Source organism: Durio zibethinus, chromosome 6 (assembly GCF_047325235.1).
Source record: "Durio zibethinus cultivar Kanyao isolate XHJ-2024 chromosome 6, ASM4732523v1, whole genome shotgun sequence".
NCBI classification, from domain to species: Eukaryota; Viridiplantae; Streptophyta; class Magnoliopsida; order Malvales; family Malvaceae; genus Durio; species Durio zibethinus.
The window spans coordinates 30499853-30523894 of NC_143167.1; the positions used below are offsets into that span (position 1 = coordinate 30499853).

Genomic DNA, 24042 nt, shown 5'->3' on the forward strand with positions numbered 1-24042 from the left:
TTTTGAAATTCGAATTTGAATTAATTTTATTTCGAAAAAGATTTAATGTGAATTGAATTTTATGGTTTTGTTCAATTTATTGGTTTTTAAATTTAAAATTTTTTATTATTATATATTATTTTAATAAAATTTTAAATAAATTTATATATAAAATAATTATTTTATTTTGTAAAAAATTAAAAAATATATTATTATATTTAGTTTATTCTTTTATGGTTTTTCTATATTTTGATTTGAGATTTGATTTGAATTTAATATTTATTTAGTATTTAAATTTGATTACAATTAAATAAAAAAAATAATCTATTTGAATCAAATTTAATATTATAATTTGAATTTCAAATTAGTTTTTGATTTTATTTTTTCATTCTTAATCACCAGTGTAAAAGACATCTTGATAAACAAATTTAATGATCAGAACATTAAAGTTGATAATGTTTACCGATTCAAGTGAGCCAAATTACAGCCGAAATAGAGCTTGGTTTCCATGTAAATTAAAAGTAGTATGACACTGAAGTTGCAATCTGCGGGATGCATCAATTTCTTCTCTTCACTAGCTTGAAAAGAAGGGGCTTCTCGATTTCTTGTAGGGATCATGATCCAACGTCAGACACCGACGTGAATCCTGCAACATTCGGACGCGAATAAGGTCAACGATACACCCTACTTATCAGCTGACAAGTGGCAAATAACTATACCCCACTTTTAACTCTTACCGCACACCATTTTACAACTATATAAATCACACAGTCAGCCTCTCAGGTTGTCGATTTCAAAAGGCATTTCAATATTTTTAAGGTTTAAAAAAGATCCGGTTGATCACCACCGCCAAGATTTCACTTTTGACTCATCGACCCATTGTCTCTCTAAAATCATACTCAGCTGAACTCCTTTCTAACTCTCATCTCCTTTTCATATCCAAATTCGCTTTATTAGAGCAATTTCTGAAATTCCAGATGGCTTCGTCGGTGCTCTCTTTGGCATCTGCAACTCCCTCTGCTTCGCTTTCTTCTCATGAAATTAACAAGGTTTGTTTGATCCCTTTCGTCTTTTTTTTCCTATTTTTGTTTTAGTTACTGATTGGTTACTGAGAAATAATGGGAAGATGTTTTCCATAGGGAAAATTCAATCTTGGAAATTCCAACTTGTGCTTCAAGAGGGAGAAAACCAATCCCTTGATCAAAACAAAGGTACTTTTTTTTTTCTACAAATTTTTATTATTTTATGTTCTATTTGCAATTGAAGATCAACTTTCCATGTCCATTATGGTTAAGCAATTATAATTAACGCTTTCTTTTTCCTTGATCTATCATCTATGTGGCTAGTAACTCTGGTTCTGTTAAAGAGTTTAGATAGATTGATAGTTTATCTTGTTTTTTTTTTTTTTTTTTTTTGGGATAAGTATTATGTTCATTATCCAAGAAGCAGTAGACTACTACAAAAAACATGGATGACTGTTCCAATATTTACATTTCAAACATATCACTTAACCCCCAACTCTCACTAAACTCCTGGTTTACATGATCAAAAGCAACACTCTTTTTGGCTTGTATGTCTGAGTTATTTTGTTGTTTGCAGTTTTTTGCTGGAATATCTATGGTTGTTGCTTCCAGTTTGTCTCGTTTTGAGGGTATAGCAATGGCTCCCCCTGATCCAATTCTTGGGGTTTCTGAAGCGTTCAAAGCTGACAACCATGAGTTGAAGCTCAATCTTGGAGTTGGGGCCTATCGAACTGAAGAGTTACAGCCCTATGTGCTTAATGTGGTTAAAAAGGTTGGGATTCTTTCCTAAACCAGTTGATACAAATTTCATGAGTGATGTCCTGCTTTAGGTTCTTCATTGACATAGCTTTTAGCTGCCAAGACTGAGTATTTATTACTTTGGCAATTAGAAATTGAGTTGAAATTAATTTTATTTGGGAACTCTTATTTTCTAGGCAGATAAGCTTCTACTGGAGAAGGGGGAAAACCGAGAGGTAACTTGATTTACTAATTTGCATACATAACTGAGGTCATTCTAATCCTTTAAGGATACTTACTATAGATTAATTTCGTGTACAGTATCTCCCAATCGAAGGCTTGGCTGCTTTTAATAAGGTGACAGCAGAGTTGTTATTTGGAGCCGACAACCCAGTTATAAAGCAACAAAGAGTAAGTGAGAATTTAGCTATTATCTCATACATAAAAATTCTATTTTAGCCATGTATGATGAGGTTTTTCTGGAGAAATTGGAGATGATTGACATTGGTTTCTTGTTAATTTATGTATTTAATTTTTACCAGGTTGCCACAGTTCAAGGGCTTTCAGGGACTGGTTCACTTCGACTGGCTGCAGCTCTTATAGAACGATATTTTCCTGGGGCTAAAGTTCTCATATCATCTCCCACATGGGGTGAGTACTGTCTTCCTCTTAAACTTAGTTGTGAAATGTGTTCAATGTTATGTGCTCTTATAGTTAATGAACTGTCTCACAGGTAACCACAAGAACATCTTCAATGATGCTAGGGTTCCATGGTCAGAATACCGATATTATGACCCAAAAACTGTTGGCTTGGATTTTGAAGGGATGATAGCGGACATCAAGGTCATCTTCTGTCTAAAATTGCTCACTGGAATAAATATCAATGCGCAATAAGTTAATTCCTTATTCTTCATCTCTCTTTTTTAAACAATTTATTCATCAATTACACTTTGCAGGCAGCTCCTGAGGGATCCTTTATTCTTCTTCATGGTTGTGCTCACAACCCAACTGGTATTGATCCAACTCCTGAACAGTGGGGAATAATTGCGGATGTCGTCCAAGAGATGAACCATATTCCATTTTTTGATATTGCATACCAGGTATTTGTTGCCTGAATTCTGGATATAAATCTTGGTTTTCAGGTGGTCTAAAAATTGTAACATTATATAGAATTTAGACAAAGGTGATATTTAAATGAGAACATCTTGATTTACTTTTGGTGATAGGGATTTGCAAGTGGAAGCCTTGATACTGATGCAGCATCTGTGAGGATGTTTCTGTCCCGTGGTATGGAAGTTATTGCTGCTCAGTCATATAGTAAAAATCTTGGCCTTTATGCAGAAAGGATTGGAGCAATTAATGTTGTCTGCTCATCACCAGATGCTGCTGCAAGGTGCAATTGCGCTTAATGTTATGGAATGTGATTTACTTTTCCTAAATTAAACTAACAACTAGAAGTGCATGGAAATGCATAATAGACGACATAGCAAATTTGTTTTATTCTTAGTAATTTTGCCAGGTTAGATACATGCTGGAAAATATTCTTTTAGTTTGCCTTGTCTGTGTAAATTCTTGGAGAGTCATGGATACTAGCATCCTTGTAATTGATGTCCTAAGCTTTTAGTTATAAGATTGGGCTTAAGTTTTGAATACGGTTTCATGTTTTCTGATGGATAGATGACCTGTTCTCTTTGTATTATTTTATAAAGGAATTGATGGTTATGTTTATTTTTACTTCTCTGAATCTGTTAGCAAAATTACACCATTAAATTATTTTTATCAGACGATTCAGACCAGCTTCTGATAAGAAGTATGTCTTTTCACATCCTAGGTTCCTCTACCATTGCTCCAATAAATTTTAGTTCAAATGAGTGACATCTTATACATAATTCAATTCTGGTTTCTACTCCGTGTGACTAGAAATTGTTATATTGCTTATGGACTGACTTAAATTGTTTGTCTGTTTCAGGGTAAAGAGCCAATTGAAAAGAATTGCTCGACCAATGTACTCAAATCCTCCTGTTCATGGGGCTAGGATTGTTGCCAATATTGTTGGGGATTCAGCTCTCTTCAAGGAATGGAATGCAGAGATGGAAATGATGGCTGGGAGAATAAAGAATGTGAGACATAAATTATTTGATAGTCTTTCTTCCAAAGATAAAAGTGGGAAGGATTGGTCATTTGTTCTCAAGCAGATAGGCATGTTCTCATTCACAGGCTTAAACAAAGCTCAGGTAATCCCGCCTCTCTTAACACTTGACTTACAAACTTTGTCCAAACCTGCTTGGTTGGTTCTCTTTCTGGTGAACCTTCCTCTTCCTCATTTGGTCATAGATGTTCAGACCTGAATTAAAGTGTTGCTTATAACTGAAAATTTTTGGAAAATTCATTTATTGCACTCTATATGATTGTGAAATATAACAATGCATGTCACCGTAATATTGTATTTATTGCATTCTTTTTCTTAACAGTGTGATAATATGACGAACAAGTGGCATGTCTATATGACCAAGGATGGAAGGATATCCCTTGCAGGATTATCTTTGGCCAAGTGTGAATACCTTGCAGACGCCATCATTGATTCATATCACAATGTGAGTTAAAACTAAGATCATGATAGCTACAAAATTTTGTTGAGTCAAGCAAATCATGAATAATTGAAGTGATTTTATGAAAACGATATTGTAATAATGTTTGTTAACTGAGCGTAAAAAACTCTTGTATTTAGAGTTTTGATTGAGGCTGTTTGCTGCCTCTCATTTTTTTACTGAATATGGGAATTTTGAAGTTTTTATTAATACAACAAACTTAGAAAGAAATTGATTATTATTTGTTGTGATGATAAAGATATATGAGCTAGTTTCAGGCATTATGGATTCGGTTCAAAAGGGATAGAGAAAGAGTGGTGTTAGAAAATGATTCGATTATCCTTTGCTAGTCTCAAGCATTGGTTCATACTCCAATGTAAGTGAAAAATGGGAAATCATATATATAAATAATTGTAAACTTCAAATCATTATTCTTAAATTAATTCCCATATTAATTGATCCATAATAAAAATCTCACATAAAATTGAGAAATCCAGGCGTTATAAAGAGTTGAAGAATGCTCCACCACATTCCAACCAGCCACTTTCTTCTAAAGCTATGAATTAGAACAAAATGCATGCAAATAATTAAAGAAACTTAAGCAAGTTTTTAAAAACTTGCAAGTTGTTCTGCAACTAAACTGTTAATGTCCGTCCAAGCTCCATGGGAACAAGAGGGATAAGAGTGCAAAATATCGGTCATAGGTTGTCTCTTCTTGAACGCATAGGTAAGCTATTGTAGCAGCCTGCCAGTATCCGAAATCCCTTGGTAAGCTAAGCATATAGCGTCAAGGCATTTCCGTGGCCCCTTTCTTTGTTCTTCAAATTGGTTGGCATCTAAAGTAAAAACACCTATACATTGATACATACCCTACCCAACCAAGCTTGATTGGTTCAATCACCGAGGGATCCACCTCTTGTGGCAGGGCGTTTATAACCTTCTAAAACTAAAAAATAATAAAATTTAAAAGAAAAAAATTTGTTCTTGAACACTTTTAAAATTTGAAAAACAAAAAAATTTAAAGAAAAAATTTTTTTAAACTATTTTATCGATAAAATTATTAAATTTGTGAATAATTTTTTTATATATATTATAAGTGAACACTTAAAAAAATTCATGAATCTGTCACTGATTTCAATTCAGATGAATTAAGATCAAATCAAATTAAAAATCTAGTGGTTCTGTTATTTATTTATTTTTTTAACTAGTGTAATTAATCTACTGTTTATTGTTTACCAACCTGGTGTAAGTGGCAGACATCCACAGTACCTCTTATCACAGGATCCACAATGTTTCGCATTACATCTCCATTAGTGAGCAGACCCTTGGCTTGCATTCATAAATAGCTTAGCTATGGCAATATTAAATGCTTGAAATTCATTCTTTCTGTCAGAAACTATGAATGTCAGGGCAGCACAGGCAGCATTACCCATCTTACAAGAGATTTAAGGCCAGTTGTTCCCTTTTTTTCTATTGCCTTTCTTCCTAATAAAAGTTCCATAAGTACTACACCAAAAGCATAAACATCGCTCATATCCGTTAATGTACCTGCAAAAACAGATCATTGATGTCAGCTTCTTACTTGCCAGGATCATAAATGAAATTTGATTCTGCAATTGTGTCAAATTTAGTGAGCATACAAATGAAAATGTATTCTGGGCTATATAGTCTATAGTGCGTGAAAGCTGGATCCAGACAAGCATGATGAGAGAGAAAGTAAGCCTTCGCAAAATCAATGGGCGTTCGCAAGTAGTAATATTTTAATGTAAACGAAGGATTTTATCAACAACTGCACAAATAACTTTTGAACTCGACTCATTTAGATATTGGAATAATAGTAACAAATTCTGGAGGTTTTGATTGATGATATTTGACATTTTTTTACCTTAGCATTGAAGTTGGAATCCAAGAGTATATTAGAGGATTTTAAATCTCTGATCAACAGAGTCAAAATTATTTAACATTATTATTCAATAGTTGAAATCTAAGAAGCTCACTGCCCAATGCCCACCTTGCTATATCAAGAGCAATTTTCAATCGCCTATGTCGAGTTAATTCAGAATCCACCTTGCTATATATATATATATATATATATATATATATATATATATATATATATTCTTCAATAAAACCAAAAGTCAAAACCTGAATTTTCATAATAGAGAAAATGGAAGAAGGGTGAAAGATTTCTACCATGCAATTGATTTTCCAAAGAACCATTGTGCATCAACTCATACACAACAAGCCCTGTTTCATTTTCAATGCTATAACCATGCAAAGAAATTACATTCGGATGATGAAATCTGCTTAGCAATTCCACCTCATTCTGCAATTTAAAAAAAAAAAAAGCATATTAGAAAAAAAAATGGGGGTGTCAAGTATGCCCTTGCTATATATATATATATATATATATATATATATATTCTTCAATAAAACCAAAAGTCAAAACCTGAATTTTCATAATAGAGAAAATGGAAGAAGGGTGAAAGATTTCTACCATGCAATTGATTTTCCAAAGAACCATTGTGCATCAACTCATACACAACAAGCCCTGTTTCATTTTCAATGCTATAACCATGCAAAGAAATTACATTCGGATGATGAAATCTGCTTAGCAATTCCACCTCATTCTGCAATTTAAAAAAAAAAAAAGCATATTAGAAAAAAAAATGGGGGTGTCAAGTATGCCCTTGTCAACATGTCCAAACCCAGCCTCACCTCACCCAAAATGTTAATATGATTCATTCTTTTTTGTCCTTTTTTCAAGCATTTTATAATCAATAAATGAAGCAAATCCATTCATAGAGTGGATGCCCAAAATTGGTGATAATGAAAGTCCATTTTCAGCATCTTATACCAAAACATACGAGGAAAAAGATGATGACCAAAAAAGTCCTAGACCATACTAAAAGCAAGCAATTACAAAAAATCAAACTAGTTGTTGAATAAAAGTGAATGCAAACATTAATTTTGACTAAAAAAAAAAAAGAAGGTACCTAAGGTCTTATCATCATCATCATCATCCTGATTAGTTGGTTTTTGCGACTTATTCTTCCTATGAAAAATCCACAAGCAACACAAAGACAATGCAATTGCAGTCAATGAAAAAGCAAACAACCGTAAGTGCTGCTATTAACATTCTCTTGCGTGGTGGATCCCTTTTTTTTTTTTCTTACTTTACAAAGGAAATGATCCTTTAGAAACAACTTTAGAAATCCAAGTAAATTCAGTTCTAGGTTCAAAGATTGAAAAATAAAAGAGTAAAATCTCTATTATTTATTTTAAATAATAATATCCAATAAATTTAATTCAAATCCCGACGTCTATTATTTATTTCTCATTTTTCAATTACAATTTTAAAAAAAAAAAATCATGCCGGATTTACTTTAGATTGTTTCACTCTTGATAACAGTTGTCCTATTAATTATTATAGCATCGCAGGAATCATGTTGCCACATTACTATGTTAGATCAGATATCTTATTTTCCTTATTTAAATGTTTGCATTGATGACCGCTCGACTTACTAGTAGACATCAGCATACGAATTTAATTAATATGATTTGACCACATATTTACGCTACAAATCTCATTATCTTTTGGTTGTGGAGCCGTAAAAAAAAAAAAACCATTAATTTCCATATGAAAATGATTTTTTGGGACCAAAACCATAAAAAAGAATTTTTAATGTTGAGTTTTTTCCCATTCTATCCTTTCAAAGATCCAATCACAGCCTCACACCACCCACATTGCTCCCATCCAATTCCCATGCATGTGTACCTCATATGCATAATAATAATTATCCTAAATCATTGCTCATTTGCTCTTTTTTATTTACTAATCTTTTTAGCCATTTTTTGAATGAAGAGGCTAACATTCTTAAACAAAAGACAAAGTTGTGATGGTTTAAATTCAATTGAACTTGGATGCCGCACTTAGATTAGCGAATTAATAGAATTATGAAGGGTGATTTAAGTACATAAAGCGAAATCGATTTGGAAAAGGAAACGAAGGCAAAAGTAATTTCTCATTTAAGTATGAGAATTCAGAGTTGGTCCAGATTATCATTGTATGAACAAGTAAATCTAAAATTGCCGTATAAAGGCAAGCACTTGAAATATAGTGCAGTTTACAAAAGATATGAACCAGAAACTCTGCTAATCTTCAGTCTTCACCCCAAAGGTATGAATGATCATCAAATCTTTGCATATAATTGGGCAATGGAACTGATGTGGATAAGTGGATCTTTGATTTAATGGATGCGAAACCAACAATCAAATGGCTGCATCGCAAATGTGATCTTGATTTGCAGACATGTCAGCGCCCGCGAGGTAGTTTGTAGGGTCAACAGGCAGGAGGTGGAGTAACTCTTAGTGTCCCTCCAAGCTCCATAGGAACAAGAGGGATAAGCGAGTGGAGAACATCTGTTATCAATGGACGATAGCTTGGTTCTGGTTGCACACATAGCACAGCTACGGCAGCAACCTGCATAATTACAATTCCACTTTGCAGTTATCAAAGCTATAACATTAATGAAAGCATGCAAATCTGCAATGCTAGTGTCCAAAAGCTACAACCCCTTTCCTCTTTCTTCTTCAGATTGGAGGGCAATAATTCAAACTAAAGACATCCATAGTCAAGCCTAATAAGAACAAGGGATAATGGTAATATTTCTAGGTGGTTGCACTCTCAGGAACTATCATTTTACAGGGGTTCTCAGCTCACTCATTCCTACCTGACCTAACCAATGAGACTTCTTTGACAGAAAGTGTAGACAAAATTTAAATAAGAAATGAGAAGAAAATTTTTCCTTGGACCTTGCACTAAACAAAGCCTGGTTGGCTCGGTCCAAGTAATTTGGATCTAGAACCAAATCAAGTCGCGAACCAAGTAATGACACTCCAAGTGGTTTTGTCACTAAGTAGCTTACAAACCTGATATAAGTGTTTCAGATCCATGGTATTTCTTATAACAGGATCCACAATGTTTGGGAGTTTAGATCTGTCAGTAAGCTGTGGCATGGCCTGCATTCACAAATAGCTATGGCTTTAAATTTTCAAACATTCTATCTTATTTTGTGTGAACTAACATAAGAGAAAGGCATACCCATGTGACAATCGATTGGCACTGAGCTGGTGCCAGTTTTTCAACAGGCTTTCTTCCCAATAGAAGTTCCAGCAGCACAACACCAAATGCATAGACATCACTCTTATCTGTTAATTTACCTAGAAAAGCATATAATAGATTTAGGCTTTTTATGAGGAATTATAAACTTCATCAAGCAGATAAAAAATATATATTCACATTGAAAGTGAATTCAGTGCTTCTAATATGCCATTTCCAGCCCCGGTTTCCAAGAAATTGCAGAACATCACATATAATTCATAATTTGGACCTCTTCTATCTCTTAAGATGACAATTAAAATCTTTACGCTCATGTGAAGCCATTTTAGAATAAAAGAAAACAACATAATTAGTTCAGATGCCTTCTAGTGGCAGCACGTGTGAAAAGAGTGACTAATCTATAGCATATATTTATTGAGATCAGAACATGTAAAAACATAATTGAAGTCTCTAAGATCCAGAAGTTCTTTTTATTAACTGCAAAAAAAGGAAGAGAAACCATAGAATAATATGAATAACAACTTAACAGAATTGAATGTACAATTATAGCCGATTTAGTGTACATACCATCTAAAAGGTATTCTGGGGCTATATAACCTAAAGTGCCTGACAGCTTCAAATTATTCTTGTTTTGGGCTGCATCAGTTACTGCAAGACCAAAATCTGAAAGCTATATCCAAACAAAATGAAAGAAAGTGAGCTTCAAAAAATTTATTAAAAGAAGACATTAATAATGTCCAGCAGCATTAGTACAAACACAAAAGTATTAATACTAACAAAAAGTACATCTAACAATCAACATTTTAGTTATTACCTTAGCATTGAAGTCAGAATCCAAAAGTATATTAGATGATTTCAGGTCTCTATGGATGACTGGTGGATTGCAATGCTCATGTAGATATTCTAATCCTCTGGTCAACAGTTGAGATTTGTTTTAATATTATTCATTAACTAAGAGCAATAACTAAGATCAAACAAAACCTCACCTTGCTGTGTCCAAAGCAATTTTCATCCGCCTATGCCATGTTAATGACAACCCTTGTGAAGGTCCTACAATATAATTAAAATTATTCCATTCTCTTCTTCATTTTTCTTAATGAGAGACAAAGAGAGAGAGTTCTTACCATGTAGTTGAGTTTCCAAAGAACCATTTTGCATCAATTCATACACGATAAACCTTGTCTCATTGTCCCGGCTAAAACCCAACAGTGAAATTATATTCGAATGCTTAAATTTACATAGCAAATTCACTTCATTCTGCAATTCCAAACAATGACTCAAGATCAAAATAAAATCCTAGAAAATACATAAAAAGAACTGATCAAATTTAAAAAAAAAAAAAAAATTTATTGCATAAACAATACCTCAAATTCTTTTTCTGCATCCTGGTTTGCACAGTCCAACTTCTTAACAGCAGCATAAGAACCATCATCAAATTGAGCCTTGTAAACACATCCAAATCCACCCTCACCCAAAATATTACCTTGATGAAACTTGTTTGTAGCTTTTTCAAGTATCTTATAATCCATAATAGAAGCATAAGCCTCCTTGGAAACCATCCTCATAGACTTGAATTTACCCAAAAATGGTGCAAAACCAGTCCCTCTTTCAGCATCTTCCAATTACAAACCACAAAAAACAGGGGAAACAGAAATAAAAAAAATCAATTTCTAAAGCCAACTCTCAAAATTCCAGAACTATGAAGAATGACTGATTTGGGTATGGGCTCAAAAGAAGATACCTGAACTTTTAGCATCATTCTTGGTGGATTTGTGTGAATTCTTCCCGTAACAAATCCATAAACAAAACAACGAAGAGATAATTACACCCAAGGAAGAGCAAGCAAGAATGATAGCTATTAACATTTTCTTCGGTGGATCCATTTTTTTGTGCTCCTCACTTCCCAGTTGAATCCCTGCTATTTCATTAACCACTTTATAGAGTTAAAAAGTACAACCTTTTTTTAGCAAAACAAAAGAAACTTCCTCCAAGGTAGCATTAAACAGAGAGATAAACAGGGCAGCATCTTCATCACTAGAATAAAATTTGAAAATAAAAAAAGATTTTGCATTAACTGGCATATGATTTCCATGAAGAAAAAATCCTGTTCACATTCAAAGTATTAAAAGCACCGAAATCTGTGGTCGTTTTTAAATTTTGAAATTTCCTTTTTTTGGAAAAAATTTGAACTGAGATAAGGGTCTTACATCTAACCAGAAACAAACAAAAACGATTTAAGTTTGACACTAGCCAGTCGAGAAAAACAAGTAGTTTGTGTCGACTAGTTAACAGAGTGGAAACAAAAGAAAAGGCAAACGGGCAGTTTCAAAAGCAAAAAGAAGCCTAAAAACGAAGAAGTAGTACCTGGAGAGAAGGCAGACATTGAAGCAGAGAGAGGACTAGAAATGGGTGAAGAGACAGGGGACACAGAGGAAGCAAGAGGGCCTTGCACGGCAAAAACAATAATGGTTTCAGGAACAGAAACAAGTGAAACAAGGAAAAGAAAGAGAGGCAGAAACTTCTTCATCCCTTGTTTCTTTTCAAACAATAATAATAGGAGTAATACTTTTTACTATTACCAGCAATTATAAATTTTCAAGAAAACATGAAGAAAGAGATATATGAGCAAAGTCCCAGGCTTAAACCTTTGCTGGATCAACTTAAAAAGGACAGAGAAAGAGAATGGCTTTTTTTTTTTTCAGATGTTGTGGGATCACTTTGGCTGTTTTTCTTTTTGCTTTTTTTTTTTTTTAATCTCTAAATTTTGTAATACTTTATGGCTCTTCTTTTTCCTGTCTTTATTTTAAGACGTAGAAAAAGCAAAAGAACGCAGAAGAAAGTTGTTTATGTAGCAAGTGGGGACAGTCTCACAATACAATCATGTGGGGAGTTAATGATCCAAAACAAAAATAATAGTACTACATTACTACTGCTCTGCCTCCGACGGGCTGAGAGTATAATTTTTATTTGCTCACTTGAGCAGTGATTTGTGTATTTATTTTAGGTAAAATGTTAAATTTTATGTATTTATATTATATTTTATATAAAAATTATTTATTATAAATTATATTAATATAAAATATAAAATATATTTTTTAAATTTTATTAAATTTATATATAATTATTATTAAAATTTTAAATTATATTATTTTTATATTATATTCATATCATATTTTAAATATTATATTTACATATGTTCTTCAAAATTCACTTTAAAGAAACAAATCAAGAAAAAGTAAATTTTTGTTCTTTCTTTTTTTTGGGGGGGGGAGGGGAGGTGTTTGCTTATTGTTGAGAAATTACGTAAATGACAAAGAAATAAAATTTTTTTTAGGGTTTCTTAAGCATTAATCCCAAAGAAAAAGGGCAAACTCTTCATTTTCAGGTTACATTCACTTATTAAAGTGCTTAAATTTAATATAAATAAATATGTTTTAATGTTTTCTTAATATGTATGCTAAGAATTAATATCTGAAAATGTTATTCAAAGGATGTTATCACGTTGTTTTCTTTTATTTATATCTTCATAAATATAGATATAAATAAAATTCAAAATCAATTTGAATTTTTAATACAGGTTTTTTTTTTTCATATCGAGGGAGCGCTATTAATTTTCAAGGAAGAAAAATGGTATAGTGTTCTAAATTTCGAAACAAATATGCAGAGGTTGATTTAACATTAATTCGATGCTATTGGCTATGCTATTGGCTATCATAGCACAAAATTCATGCTCCAGAAAAAGGCTTCCAGCATTATTTATCACTTTTGTAATTGCAAAGCTAAAAGAATGTAACCCTATCTAGGCACCTACTCTTGCACTCAACATACCATGTCGCCTATCTCTTCAAGGCCTCTCGAGTTCCCTGTTGTTTAGTTTTTACTTCTATCACGTTTCTGGAGAAAATTGGCTGTGAGAATAAATCAATTTTTAACTCGAAAACCAAAATCCCAACCCCACAATTTTGGTTGAAAGAAAACCATATTTGACTTAAAAATCAGTAAGAATCGACTGGCTTACTTAAAATCAAGACCACTGATCCTTCCTAGCCTGTCTACAACGAATGTATATATGTACATCCCACCAAGAACAGCTTTCTCACGTGTTAGGTGGATAGTGTGTTTGAGTGCCCCCAAGACCCACGCCAGCTTTTTCATTTTTGTTCATTTTTTTCCTTCCATTCATTCAAGTTTGGTTATGAGACACCCACATCTATCATGCAAAACAAGGCAAGCCAGGTGCTCAAAATTCTTGTCAAGTTTTACTCATCAAATGACTTTGGCAAAGATCTAAGGGTGGTTAAGCTTCCCCATCAGATAATTTTACCTCAACTTCTTCTCATGTAATAACACAAATTTTATGCCTTGGACAATTATAAGAGAAGACAAATTACCTCATCCTTCCACGGCACCCCATATGATTTGGTTTTCGTTTCAGTCTGTTTCTTAAATGTTGTTAAGCTCAAATACCCAGATGAACAAGAACGGAATTTTCTATTGTAGCCTGACAGTGATTTTTCTCTTCTTTTCTCACATTGAAATTGAAAAAAGAATCTCCAATAACATTTTCTTCCTTGAAATGAGGGAATTAAATTTATAAATATGATTTGGGTTACCATATGATCACTGGATTAATTGGTGGGAAGAGAATCAACTTGTTTATCTATGCAAGTAAAATCGATTTTTTTTAATATATGTACTTGATTGGTCTTTAAATTGCCTTATTGAGCAACGGCAGAATTGACAACGATGTCAATGTTGTACAAGAAATCGGATTAGAAGTTGCTCTCCAAGAGTTATAAGTCAAAACTATAATGCTTTCAACGAGTAATTTGCAATTATGTATATAATCCCTTCCACCTAATTTTGTGAGATGAAATCTTAACAGTCTTTTACTCTATAAAATGACCTCTCCTTTCAAATTTTCTTTTGTTTAGTTATAATTGTAGAGTGCTTAATATATTAACATTTACTTAAATCTATCGTACATATATATATATGTCACATACCTAACCCTTAAATTAAGATTATTTTCATATATTAATATATTTTTTATTTAATATTATCAAATTTTAAACTATAATCATTAAAATTAAAATTTTAATATTTTATTAATAGATCGCACGATTATATATATTAATCATTTAGTATTGTATGTATTAACGTAGATTTTTTTTTACTTGTTAAAATAGTCCTAACAATAAATATTCCTTAACGTAACACTTTACATAGATGAGCAAATGACCCTACTTTATAAAAGCTACAATTACTAAAAGACGTCGAGCTTTAAATTTTTGGATCATTTGATTGTAAGATTCTTATGGTATAATAAATTTATTAACCTTTGGAACAATTAAATCTTTTCCAAATAAAAAGTTGATCAAGCGACAAGTTTATGAATATTAAATCAAGAAGAATGAATCATGTGGACAATATTAGGTTGAAACTTATACCAATTGTACAAAGTTGCAAGAAAGTATAATCAAGTAGTTAGAAAGTCTGTACATATTTTTAATCTAAACCCAATTCTTTTTTCGTCAATGTTTAGTGGATATGATTAGCAAGGCTTGTCCAGATTATATTGGATTAAGTAGACTCCTAAATATAGCAGTTGTGTACTTACTTCTTTTTTTATTGTCTGAAATTTAAATTTTAACATTCTTAAACTATAATTTCTTTTGTGCAAAAAAATAAAATTAAACAATTTTTAATCAATAGCTTTTTTGCATATCAATTAGTAGGCCATTGGGCATTGGTGCCTCAGCTAACTTGCAGGATCAGTAAACAATTTAATAGAGATTGAATTTTGACACCATTGATTAAATACAGAGAAAGAGAAAGGGGAAAAGAAAAGTAATAGTAAATTAGAGGATGGACACTCACGATCTTGAATTATTGATAGATATTAGAAAGCATTCCTTCAGTGTACATGCATGCATGTGGGTTACGTATGCATTAGGAGAAAAATAAGAGTTCTTCTGTCAGAAAATTTCCCCATTTACAGTAGACATTCTCAAATCTCAACACATGCAATGTTGGCAATTAATCTATTATTACAAATAGGTAAGGGCAAAATATATTCACAAGAGTTAGAAAAAAAACAGCAATATCACAAAATTCTCAACCTGTGAAATAAAGTAAGCCTTAAAAATGGGATTAGAACCTTGAACTTGTATAAGCTCAAGGCTAGAATAGAAATCAATGTTATGTTTGCCTAAAAACCAAAATAAGACGCAAATTTATTAATTCAAATATCGAGTTATAGCAGTTTTGTATCTAAATTGATTCTATTTCATTAAGACTCACTTTCAATGTCTTAGAACGGAAGAAAATGGATTTAACTTTCAGGTAGGTAGCTGAGGAACCTTCTATAAACCACAAATTTGCATTGCGCTGGAAACAGTGGCTGCAAGTTGAAGATTCATCTATGTGAAGGAGCTTCCCTGTGTCAAACCTGAAAATAGAGTGACTGAGGTGAATTCGGCTACTCCCTTCCATATCATATAGCAAGTGTCGAGCATTAATTGTGACTAAAAATCCATCTTTAGAAGACACTTGAATACTTTTATTGGAAACGAAAGATTTCACATATGTAAGAAAGTAAAGACCAAAATTTTCAACAGCGGACAATATAAATGTATATAAAGATGAAAAAGAGAAGAATGGGATGAAATTTGAAGACAAGTGTAGTTAAGAGACAAGAAGTAACTTCAAAATTATATGTTTTTATGATAATGAATGTAAGGTTTGGCTTCTGACGATGGATCTAAAATACCCTTTTAAGACAACGTAATGCTTGAAATTTAGTACTTCTATGCCAAATTGCAAAGATAATGACTTAATGAAAACTAAAAATCTGTCTCAGGAGTCTCATGATTATTTTACTTCTACAACAAACGAAAACCTTTAGCAGGTGCAAGGAAAACCAAAACTTGTTATATGGACGGAATATATAAGAAACTGAAGATAGAAATGAATAAAAAAAAAAAGGAATAAGATGATTTGGCAGGGGAAGAGTTTGATGTAGCAAAGATCGGCTGTAGATAAATGGATTTTACGAAGCTTTTTTATGTGGTCGCTGTCTTGGTGATCATGGTTATCAAACGAGGTAACTAACCTCATGTGCCCTTAAATCACGTCCATGGAAATATGTGTGAGCTACCAAGACTTGGTTCCTCATATGTTTGATGTGTGTGTGTGTGTGTTTTTTTTTTTCAGTTGTAAATTTAAACTTAATTAATTTTTATTCTTTTGGGTTTTTTTTTTTTTTATTAGATGGTGAATAGAATTTGTTTTGGTCATCCTCGACAGCTCAACACCATGTTTCTCACAAAGCTCTGGACTTTGCATAAGCCCAAAGCTAAACCAGAAGCTTCGTTCAAAGTCCAACTTTTGAAGTCCAATTTTCCTAAAGACCAAAATTTTGGCTTTAATTTTGTTTTTCTAAAGAGGCCCAAGCTATCGAGTAAATAAGAGGAGTAGAAAATTCATTTAGTGGTTTTTTTTTTTTTTTCAAAGGTGGAAAGTTCAAAATGAAATACTCTTAGAATAATATTAAATTTGAAAAGGAAGAGAGTACGAGGATATAAAAATGTGAAAATTTCATGGTGAAAACTTCAATATTAACAACAAAAATAGTAAATACTTTGCAATTTGCTTGGAAACATCGATGATTGAATTTGAGCTCTCTATTGTATTCTACCAAGAATACAAAAAGTTTTAGAGACTTAGACCAATAATATCCTAGTGTTCTTGTGTTCAAAGATGAAATGAAATCGGACAAAACATATTGACTCCAATCATACCACAAATAAGTACTTCAAAACAGAAAAAACTAAAGCTATGGCACATATAAACAAAAAGGTTGCACCACTTACTTGGCATTCATAATTACCGAGAATAATCGTGTCAAAAGTGTAAAATTTTTTTTTTTAATTTTAATGATTAAATTTTGAATTTGAAAACTTTAAATATAAAAAATAAAAGTTAACATCATGAATATTTTTAAAGTATTTAATGTGATGTTTAAAATTTAAAAATTTTTAATATGATACTTGAATTATAAATTTACTAATTAATATAATACTTATGTTTAATGTGATTAATTTTAAATTATAATATATAATAAATAAATAATATTTAAAATATTATATTAATTAACAAATTTATAATTTATATACAAATTAAAAGCTTTTAAATTTTAAATGACATATTAAATATTTTATTATAATTTAAAAATTATTCATAATATTTAAGAATTGATGTAAATGGTGTGATAGATTGTCCACAAACACCAAAAAAATTAGAAAACAAAGAAATTAAAAGAAAAACCTTTTAGATAACATTAAAATTTTCTTCTAAACCTTTTAAAAATTAAAAAATTTCAAATTTAAATTAATATTTTAAAAATATTTTATATTTTTTATTAATAAAATTAATAAATTCATTGATAATATTTTATATGTTATAAATAAATAATTTTAAGAAAAATTTTAAAACCGGACTGATAATGTTAAAAGAAAAAAATTGCCATAAAGTTTTCTAAACTTTAAAGCTTTTTATTTGATATCTGAAAAAAAAAAAAAAAAAAAAAGGAGGAACCGTCCATTAACATTCCTGTCAGCCGATTGGACAAATTACCAAGGCCCATGCAAGTCGGCTGACCGATGGGGACACGTCTTTTACCACGTCTACGTCATCCGCTTTTCATTCGATATGTGTGCATATGATTTGGCTCCAGCTGTCCTCCGAGAGATACTTCCAAAGTCGTTTCCTATTCAACAAACGCTCATTGATTTCCACGGAAATTGCAAACCCAACTAAAGTCACAGGTAACCTTTGATAGCTTTTAAAAGTGATTTGACCTAAGCAGCTTTGATTTTTGAATACGTGACTTGTAATCACAAGCAAAGAAATCGCCAAAGGTTGTGGACCGTGTCACCCAGCCGTTACATATTTTTTCGATTCCAGTTTTAAATTTTAATATTTGCAACAAAAGACGTGGTCGCTAAGTACTCGCTTTCCTTCGAGGTGATAGCCCAAGGTTCATGCTTTAGGTGGGTTGGCTAACTAATTTATTAGTTGTAAAAGAGCAAATTAAAATCTGCAACATACAATAATTTTAAACACTTTAAATAATATAAAATAATATAGTTTCAATTTTATTAAAAATTATATATCAATTTGAAAAAAAAATTTATTTATTTAATTTATCAATAAATTATAATTAAATAAAATTTATGTTTTAAGAAAATATAATAGATTCAAACTTGACACACAAAAATCAGAACCTAAACCGTGGATTATTTGGGTGCTTTCGTAAATAAGTTAAAGTGGAGGGATGAAATTGTAATGTGGTGGATAATTATGCCTCCGGTTCCTTCGATCCCACGTCACACAGCCAAGCCATCACAATCGAGGTTTTGGTGGACTCTTTCCACCAAGTACTACTATCCACGCGCCTTATTCTCCGTGAATACTACACTTGAAAATCCGTAATTGTTTATGGTGATATACATAAATGGCTTTTATTGGTCAGCCCAAGGCCAAAATGATAAAATATAAGGAAATTATAACATCATGCCTTGTCATTTGTCTTATAAATTATTTATTTAAATAAAATGATAACAAATTTTGAAATTATTATGACTTTATCAATACCGCACAAGTTCTTTCAATTGGTAGAGAGAAAACTTTTTGTCTAAAAAAAAGGTCGGGGAAATTTTTTTAAATTTTTTTTGGAAGACAGAATTTTTTAATATTCATAAAGGTTTTATTATTTTGAGAAAATATTGTAAAAGTAAGATACCGAATACATAAAATCTTAAAATCATATTATAAAATGAAGAATATGGGAAGATCGTTTTATAAAAAAAAAATTTATAACTCCATCGATGAAAGGAAGAAAAAATTAGGATGATTGAAGTCATTTGAATTGTTTAAAAACAAAAATAGAAAAGAAAGCATCCTAGACCTAGTAAATTTGGTATGCATTTTCAATTTTATATTTTATACAAAAAAAAAAAAAAAAAAACCCTTAACAAACAAGTTGTATACCGCCACGAGGAGGAGGGGGGATGTAAAACCGACATAAGACGTGTGACCACGCAAATTAACGCAATCAACTTGCATTAGCTCCTCCTTTAAAAGCCCTCCTTCGAAACGCTTACTGCATGTTTGTCGAATGTTCCTTCTTACTCTCTCTTTTAAGATTTTTATTTCTGATTTACAAATAAATTTGTTTTATCTTTTTTTCTCTTATTAAATTTCGTCTGAATTTCCTCGCTCAATTTCCATTTCCAAATCTTTCAATTCTCTTAATTGTTGATTATCATTTTTAATTTGTAAATTCCTTGTTTGTTCAGCCATGGGTGTTGCAGTTCTAAAACCAGAAGATTGTTTAAGGTTCCCTAATCCCATGAAACACCCAAAAAACCCTTTCCCTAACACATACCCTAACCGGACGAACCGTACTCAACCAAACCGTAAGAAGCGTTCTCCGAACACCTCTCCTCCTTCTCGTCCGACTGCCGGCCGCAAAGTTCCGGCCCAAAGTCTCGTTATGGGCCAAGTCAGGATCCTCAAACGCGGCGAAGATCTTAAAAAAACGACGCCGGAAAAGCATGTAAGGTTCGAAAAGGAAAACGTTGATGCAGATCTGGCTTCAGCTAACCGTTTAGGTCCAGATCCCAGGTCCGTTCGGACCCAGATCCGACTCACTGAGTCAAACAACAACAGCAACAAGAAGGTCTTTCCATCATCGTTTTATGCTGGGTCGGCCTTTATAACATCGCCGCCTCCGAGTTCTGTTCCGATGCCAGCGTTTTTTACAAAGAAGATTGGCGTTGCTGTGAAGAAGGATGATGCGACGAGTGACTTGAGGAGGATATTAAGGCTTGATTTGTAGCTATAGCGAAATCGAGGCCTGATGCTTTAATTAATTTGTTGCAGATTGCTAATCTCTCGTTTGGGTTCTCTAATTTTCGATCATCCCTTATTTTTTCAAGGGGAAGGATCGAAGTAGCTAACTCAAAAAAGTAGGTTTTAGTTTTCCTAATCAAGTTCCTCTGCTGTAAAGTTTAGCTTTTGTCTAGACTTAATTAGATTATTTGCTTTGGTATGCAGGGTGTCTGCTGGGTGTCTACTGTCTATATAGGGTTAATTTCATTTCCTATTTTTCTTGTGTATTTGGTATTCGGCACTGGGTCTGTATTTGAACCTGAACTAGTCGTCAAGTATGTTGGGGTGTGAATCGTGTAATTGATTCATGTATCCCTCTTGCTTGTCAGTTATTAGTTATGATGTAGTAGTCTTCTGATTTATGAATGAAATTTTAGTGGTTTTTCATTGTCGAATCTCGGTTTTATGCTTTTTTGGGAGGATGAATTTTCCCATGATTGTTAAATCTTGTTCTATGAACTTCTATGAACTAGCCGAAAGAAGGAATCGATTCAGAAATACAGTGGCCAGGAAATGAACTTTTTCATTAAAGTTGGATTGTGGAACGGCAATTCGAATTTTGGAATCAGGTTTTTTGTGTGGGAATAATCGTAGTTAAAATTTCTTGTAGTTGGAATGATTTGCTCGGAATTCAGGCATTAAGGAAGTCACAGGCTGCTTATCGTTTTGGAGCATATTTCAGTTTTCACTTGGGCAAAATTCTTAGTCGTGGTGGTGCCTGTCCCACTGGCCACACGATACCCATTGCATTTCCATCCCTGCATGTCTTCTGGTTCCAACTACTTTTTAATTATATCTTGATTAATCAACACAGACGCTGTGGTTTCTTAGGGAAGTCAAGGGTTCAATCGTTTTTGGCGGCGTTGAGAACAGAGTAATTCTTATCATCTTGGAGTTTAGTCCTTGTTTTCTTGTGGCAGGTAATGCTTATTTTGCCAACACGCTCTAGTGTCCAAACCGTGAATCACTGGAAATTTTATGTTCAAAATATCTGTGAATCCTGGAAATTTACATTTTAAAAACTACAGTGTTTGACCAAACCCAAAAGACACGCGTCATAGGTTTTTAGCAGAGCATAGAAATCAGAAAATGTTTCGGAAGAAACTGAGCTGGAGGTCTGGGGGTCACATCAGATTTTCGAGAAGACGTGTACGTTTCAAACTGTCGGCCTTTCTTGATGGGCAGGGGAACGCTTTCTCGGTCTAGGTTGGGCTGTATTAGCCCATTAAAATTTCACTATTCCCGTACATGAGTCCCCTTGTTTGGCCCACTTTATAGACTGTTCAATCCTTTTCCGTTGGTAATGAGATAAGCCTAGAGAGAAGTTGGAATTAAGCCAGGCCGAAGCCCAAAGGAGAATTCAGAGGGAAGTTACGTTACCTTGAATTCTACTAGGAACAAGATGAATAAGTAAAACACTAAAGACAACGTTAGTGTCAATAGCAAGACACAACACCTTGCTTCGTATTGAATTCAGAAAAAAAGGAGACTTTGAAGGTTTGAGATTGAATATTGATGTTCGATGACGACAAACTAGTGTCCTTGTCAAAGGTCTCAAAAGTCGCATAGAGACCAACAAATTTCAACCCAAAAGCAGATCTAATGGAATACTTAAAAGCCATTTCTGACTAACATGGAAAAAAGCTAGCGTCCTTACACATCTTTTCTTAATATATATTAAAAAAAACTTTCTGTTCATCAAGCATAAAGTGAATTGAGAATTTATTTCTAATAAAAAAGGAGGCGGAGTGAAGGGATTGGGAGGTGAGAGGGCATAGTGTCATTATCTATATCGTATATAAAACCGAATATGTTGTCCAGGAAATAGAAATGGTTGGTGTCTTAATCCAAACCAGAATGTCATAGAGACCAAGCTGCAAGTGGAGCTTCCATCTAATGTTCTTAAATATGCTATCTTGTCCCACTTCATTAAACATCACATACTGGGCCATCCAGTGTACATACTCAACAAACTTACAATTTGTACAAAATAACGGTGCAAAAAACTTTTTCAATTTTAAAATTTTAACCAAGCATAAGTGTCGCGCGCTCTGATGTTAAGTCAAATTTTGTGCCGTCTTAGTCTTAGATTGAGAATAGATTTCGTATGCTTAACTATGAAACTCAAGCGTACAGGCACAAAATAAACACTGAAAGATAGAATACGAAAGCGTAAGAACACAAAGGAATATTGGTCTTTAGCTTTCCATCAAATATTTTGTGTAGCTTTGTTTAGCAGTAGCTTGAGGCGACTGGCCTGATGGTTAGAGTATACATATACCGATTCAGTTGAAAATTGATCTGAAATATCAAATGAATTCATTTTCAAATTTTAAAACCACACAAATTAAAACTTAAGTCTCCACCTGTAGCATAAGAGTTTAATCGAAATACCTCATCTTCCATTAGTTTTTTTTTTTTTTTGGTTGATTTGGAGATGGACTGTAAACTATTAAATGATTCTTCTGATTTAGGCTATGATTTTCTCTGTCAAGGTGGTTAAGAAGCCCCCGTTATATGCCTGACGTAATGTGCAGGGAAAGTTGAGATTTACACCAATCCAAAAGATTTAGAAAAAGAAAAAAAAAATCGTAACGTTGGTCCCAGAAACAGGTTTCTTTATTACTGAATAGATTGAACTAGGTCAACAATTTAACATTCACCAAACTTTTCCTGGAGCTGACAAATTTGTAACTTGGTGGGCTATGTGGAATTGCTCTCTAGTAATGTTCTTATTGACTGGATCCTCATTCCTCAAAGGCAAAACCTAAATATAAATGCCAAAAAAAAAAAAAAAAAAGGAAGGAAGCATTCTCTAAAAGGCTGATACATAATGAGACAGTGAGGCTCATGGATGGGATGACCTCAATAATTGTCCAAAACATCCAGAGTTTGGTTCTGCATTTTTTTTCCATCTAATGAATAACTCTCAACTACTAAATTTATGGTTCCTTTTAGAGATGGATTTTCAGGTCATTGAATCATCTCTCATTTTGCTATATTTTGGCCTATTATATGCGAAATTCTGCAAGGGGAAGTTACATGCATGACACTCCAAATCACATTACAAGTTTCTTAGCCCAAGGCTGATGAATTGATGATAGACAGCTCCATTTGAAGGAGGCAAAGCTAGAATCAACACTAATAATTACTTGAATTACTTTGAAGAAAACAAAATGGAAAAGCAAGTGTTATAGTTGCGTTAGGCTGACAAAGACAGAAAAACAAAACAAAAGACAGAAACCAGAGGGAGAGCCCAAGACGTGCACTCGCCGAAAGCCGAAAGCAGTCTTGTCACCCACGCTAACCTTAGCCTTCCTCCTCTAATCATAGCATTTTTAGATACTACCTTATATCATTATTCGATATTCATTCTTTCCTCAAAATAAAACCGATGCCGTTTTACACGTGAGAAATTTGCATTTAATTCTTCTGGTGCACCAAAATTGATTTAAGTACCTTGCTACTATAAGCTTCTGCAAAAACAAAATACAAACTACAGAATTTCATAAGATCTTAAAGTAAAACCATAATATTACATGTTATAACTTTCAGGTTGGTTTCACTTATCACTTTGCTTTTAATATTAATTAATAACAATTTTTATTCTTTTTCTAATTTTGTACGAAGAAAGCTA

At 32.7% G+C, this 24042-nt stretch overlaps 4 protein-coding genes across 6 annotated transcripts; 2 read left to right on the forward strand and 2 right to left on the reverse strand.

Moving 5' to 3' along the window:
• Positions 1–589: 589 nt before the first annotated feature.
• On the forward strand, positions 590–4568 carry ASP5 (aspartate aminotransferase 5). Its single transcript, XM_022876103.2, has 11 exons — positions 590–1028; positions 1119–1190; positions 1579–1773; positions 1937–1975; positions 2061–2150; positions 2282–2390; positions 2473–2582; positions 2696–2839; positions 2966–3132; positions 3709–3973; positions 4211–4568. The coding sequence occupies exons 1-11, from the start codon at positions 957–959 to the stop codon at positions 4340–4342; spliced, it is 1395 nt and encodes a 464-aa protein (XP_022731838.2). The 5' UTR covers positions 590–956; the 3' UTR covers positions 4343–4568.
• Positions 4569–4970: 402 nt separating this feature from the next.
• LOC111284437 (uncharacterized) lies at positions 4971–7898 on the reverse strand. The gene is made up of 9 exons (XM_089761591.1): positions 7894–7898; positions 7324–7382; positions 7195–7232; positions 6777–6957; positions 6473–6574; positions 5757–5875; positions 5568–5651; positions 5197–5267; positions 4971–5091 (listed from the first exon to the last, which is right to left on the reverse strand). Exons 1-9 carry the CDS (start codon positions 7896–7898, stop codon positions 4971–4973), a joined length of 780 nt encoding a protein of 259 aa, XP_089617717.1.
• Positions 7899–8319: 421 nt separating this feature from the next.
• Positions 8320–12225, reverse strand: LOC111286470 (putative receptor-like protein kinase At1g80640). 3 transcript variants are annotated; one of them, XM_089762759.1, is made up of 11 exons: positions 12095–12196; positions 11814–11894; positions 11191–11364; positions 10814–11064; positions 10574–10706; positions 10436–10499; positions 10264–10360; positions 10017–10119; positions 9432–9550; positions 9260–9349; positions 8320–8810 (listed from the first exon to the last, which is right to left on the reverse strand). In XM_089762759.1, the coding sequence occupies exons 2-11, from the start codon at positions 11830–11832 to the stop codon at positions 8670–8672; spliced, it is 1191 nt and encodes a 396-aa protein (XP_089618885.1). In that variant the 5' UTR covers positions 11833–11894; positions 12095–12196; the 3' UTR covers positions 8320–8669. The 3 variants fall into 3 exon arrangements, with proteins under 3 accessions (XP_089618885.1, XP_089618887.1, XP_022732193.2); XM_089762761.1 differs by having other exon boundaries at positions 12029–12173; XM_022876458.2 differs by having other exon boundaries at positions 11814–12225.
• A 7334-nt stretch (positions 12226–19559) lies between these two features.
• Positions 19560–20800, forward strand: LOC111285654 (uncharacterized). Its single transcript, XM_022875207.2, has one exon. The coding sequence runs from the start codon at positions 19813–19815 to the stop codon at positions 20350–20352; it is 540 nt and encodes a 179-aa protein (XP_022730942.1). The 5' UTR covers positions 19560–19812; the 3' UTR covers positions 20353–20800.
• Positions 20801–24042: the final 3242 nt, after the last annotated feature.

Excerpts from the sequence above, each read along its gene's own strand:
- LOC111286470 (XM_022876458.2), bottom strand. The coding sequence starts at position 11,976 with ATGAAGAAGTTTCTGCCTCTCTTTCTTTTCCTTGTTTCACTTGTTTCT. Across the intron at positions 10,707-10,813 it reads ATGCAGAAAAAGAATTTGAG|AATGAAGTGAATTTGCTATG; the intron begins GTATTGTTTATG and ends TTGGAATTGCAG. Across the intron at positions 10,120-10,263 it reads ATTCTGACTTCAATGCTAAG|CTTTCAGATTTTGGTCTTGC; the intron begins GTAATAACTAAA and ends GTTTGGATATAG.
- ASP5 (XM_022876103.2), top strand. The coding sequence starts at position 957 with ATGGCTTCGTCGGTGCTCTCTTTGGCATCTGCAACTCCCTCTGCTTCG. Across the intron at positions 2,583-2,695 it reads GGATGATAGCGGACATCAAG|GCAGCTCCTGAGGGATCCTT; the intron begins GTCATCTTCTGT and ends TACACTTTGCAG. Across the intron at positions 2,840-2,965 it reads TTTTTGATATTGCATACCAG|GGATTTGCAAGTGGAAGCCT; the intron begins GTATTTGTTGCC and ends TTTTGGTGATAG.
- LOC111285654 (XM_022875207.2), top strand. The coding sequence starts at position 19,813 with ATGGGTGTTGCAGTTCTAAAACCAGAAGATTGTTTAAGGTTCCCTAAT.
- LOC111284437 (XM_089761591.1), bottom strand. Across the intron at positions 6,958-7,194 it reads TGGTCATCATCTTTTTCCTC|AATGAGGTGGAATTGCTAAG; the intron begins GTATGTTTTGGT and ends TTTAAATTGCAG. Across the intron at positions 5,652-5,756 it reads TTAAATCTCTTGTAAGATGG|GGTCTGCTCACTAATGGAGA; the intron begins GTAATGCTGCCT and ends ATGCAAGCCAAG.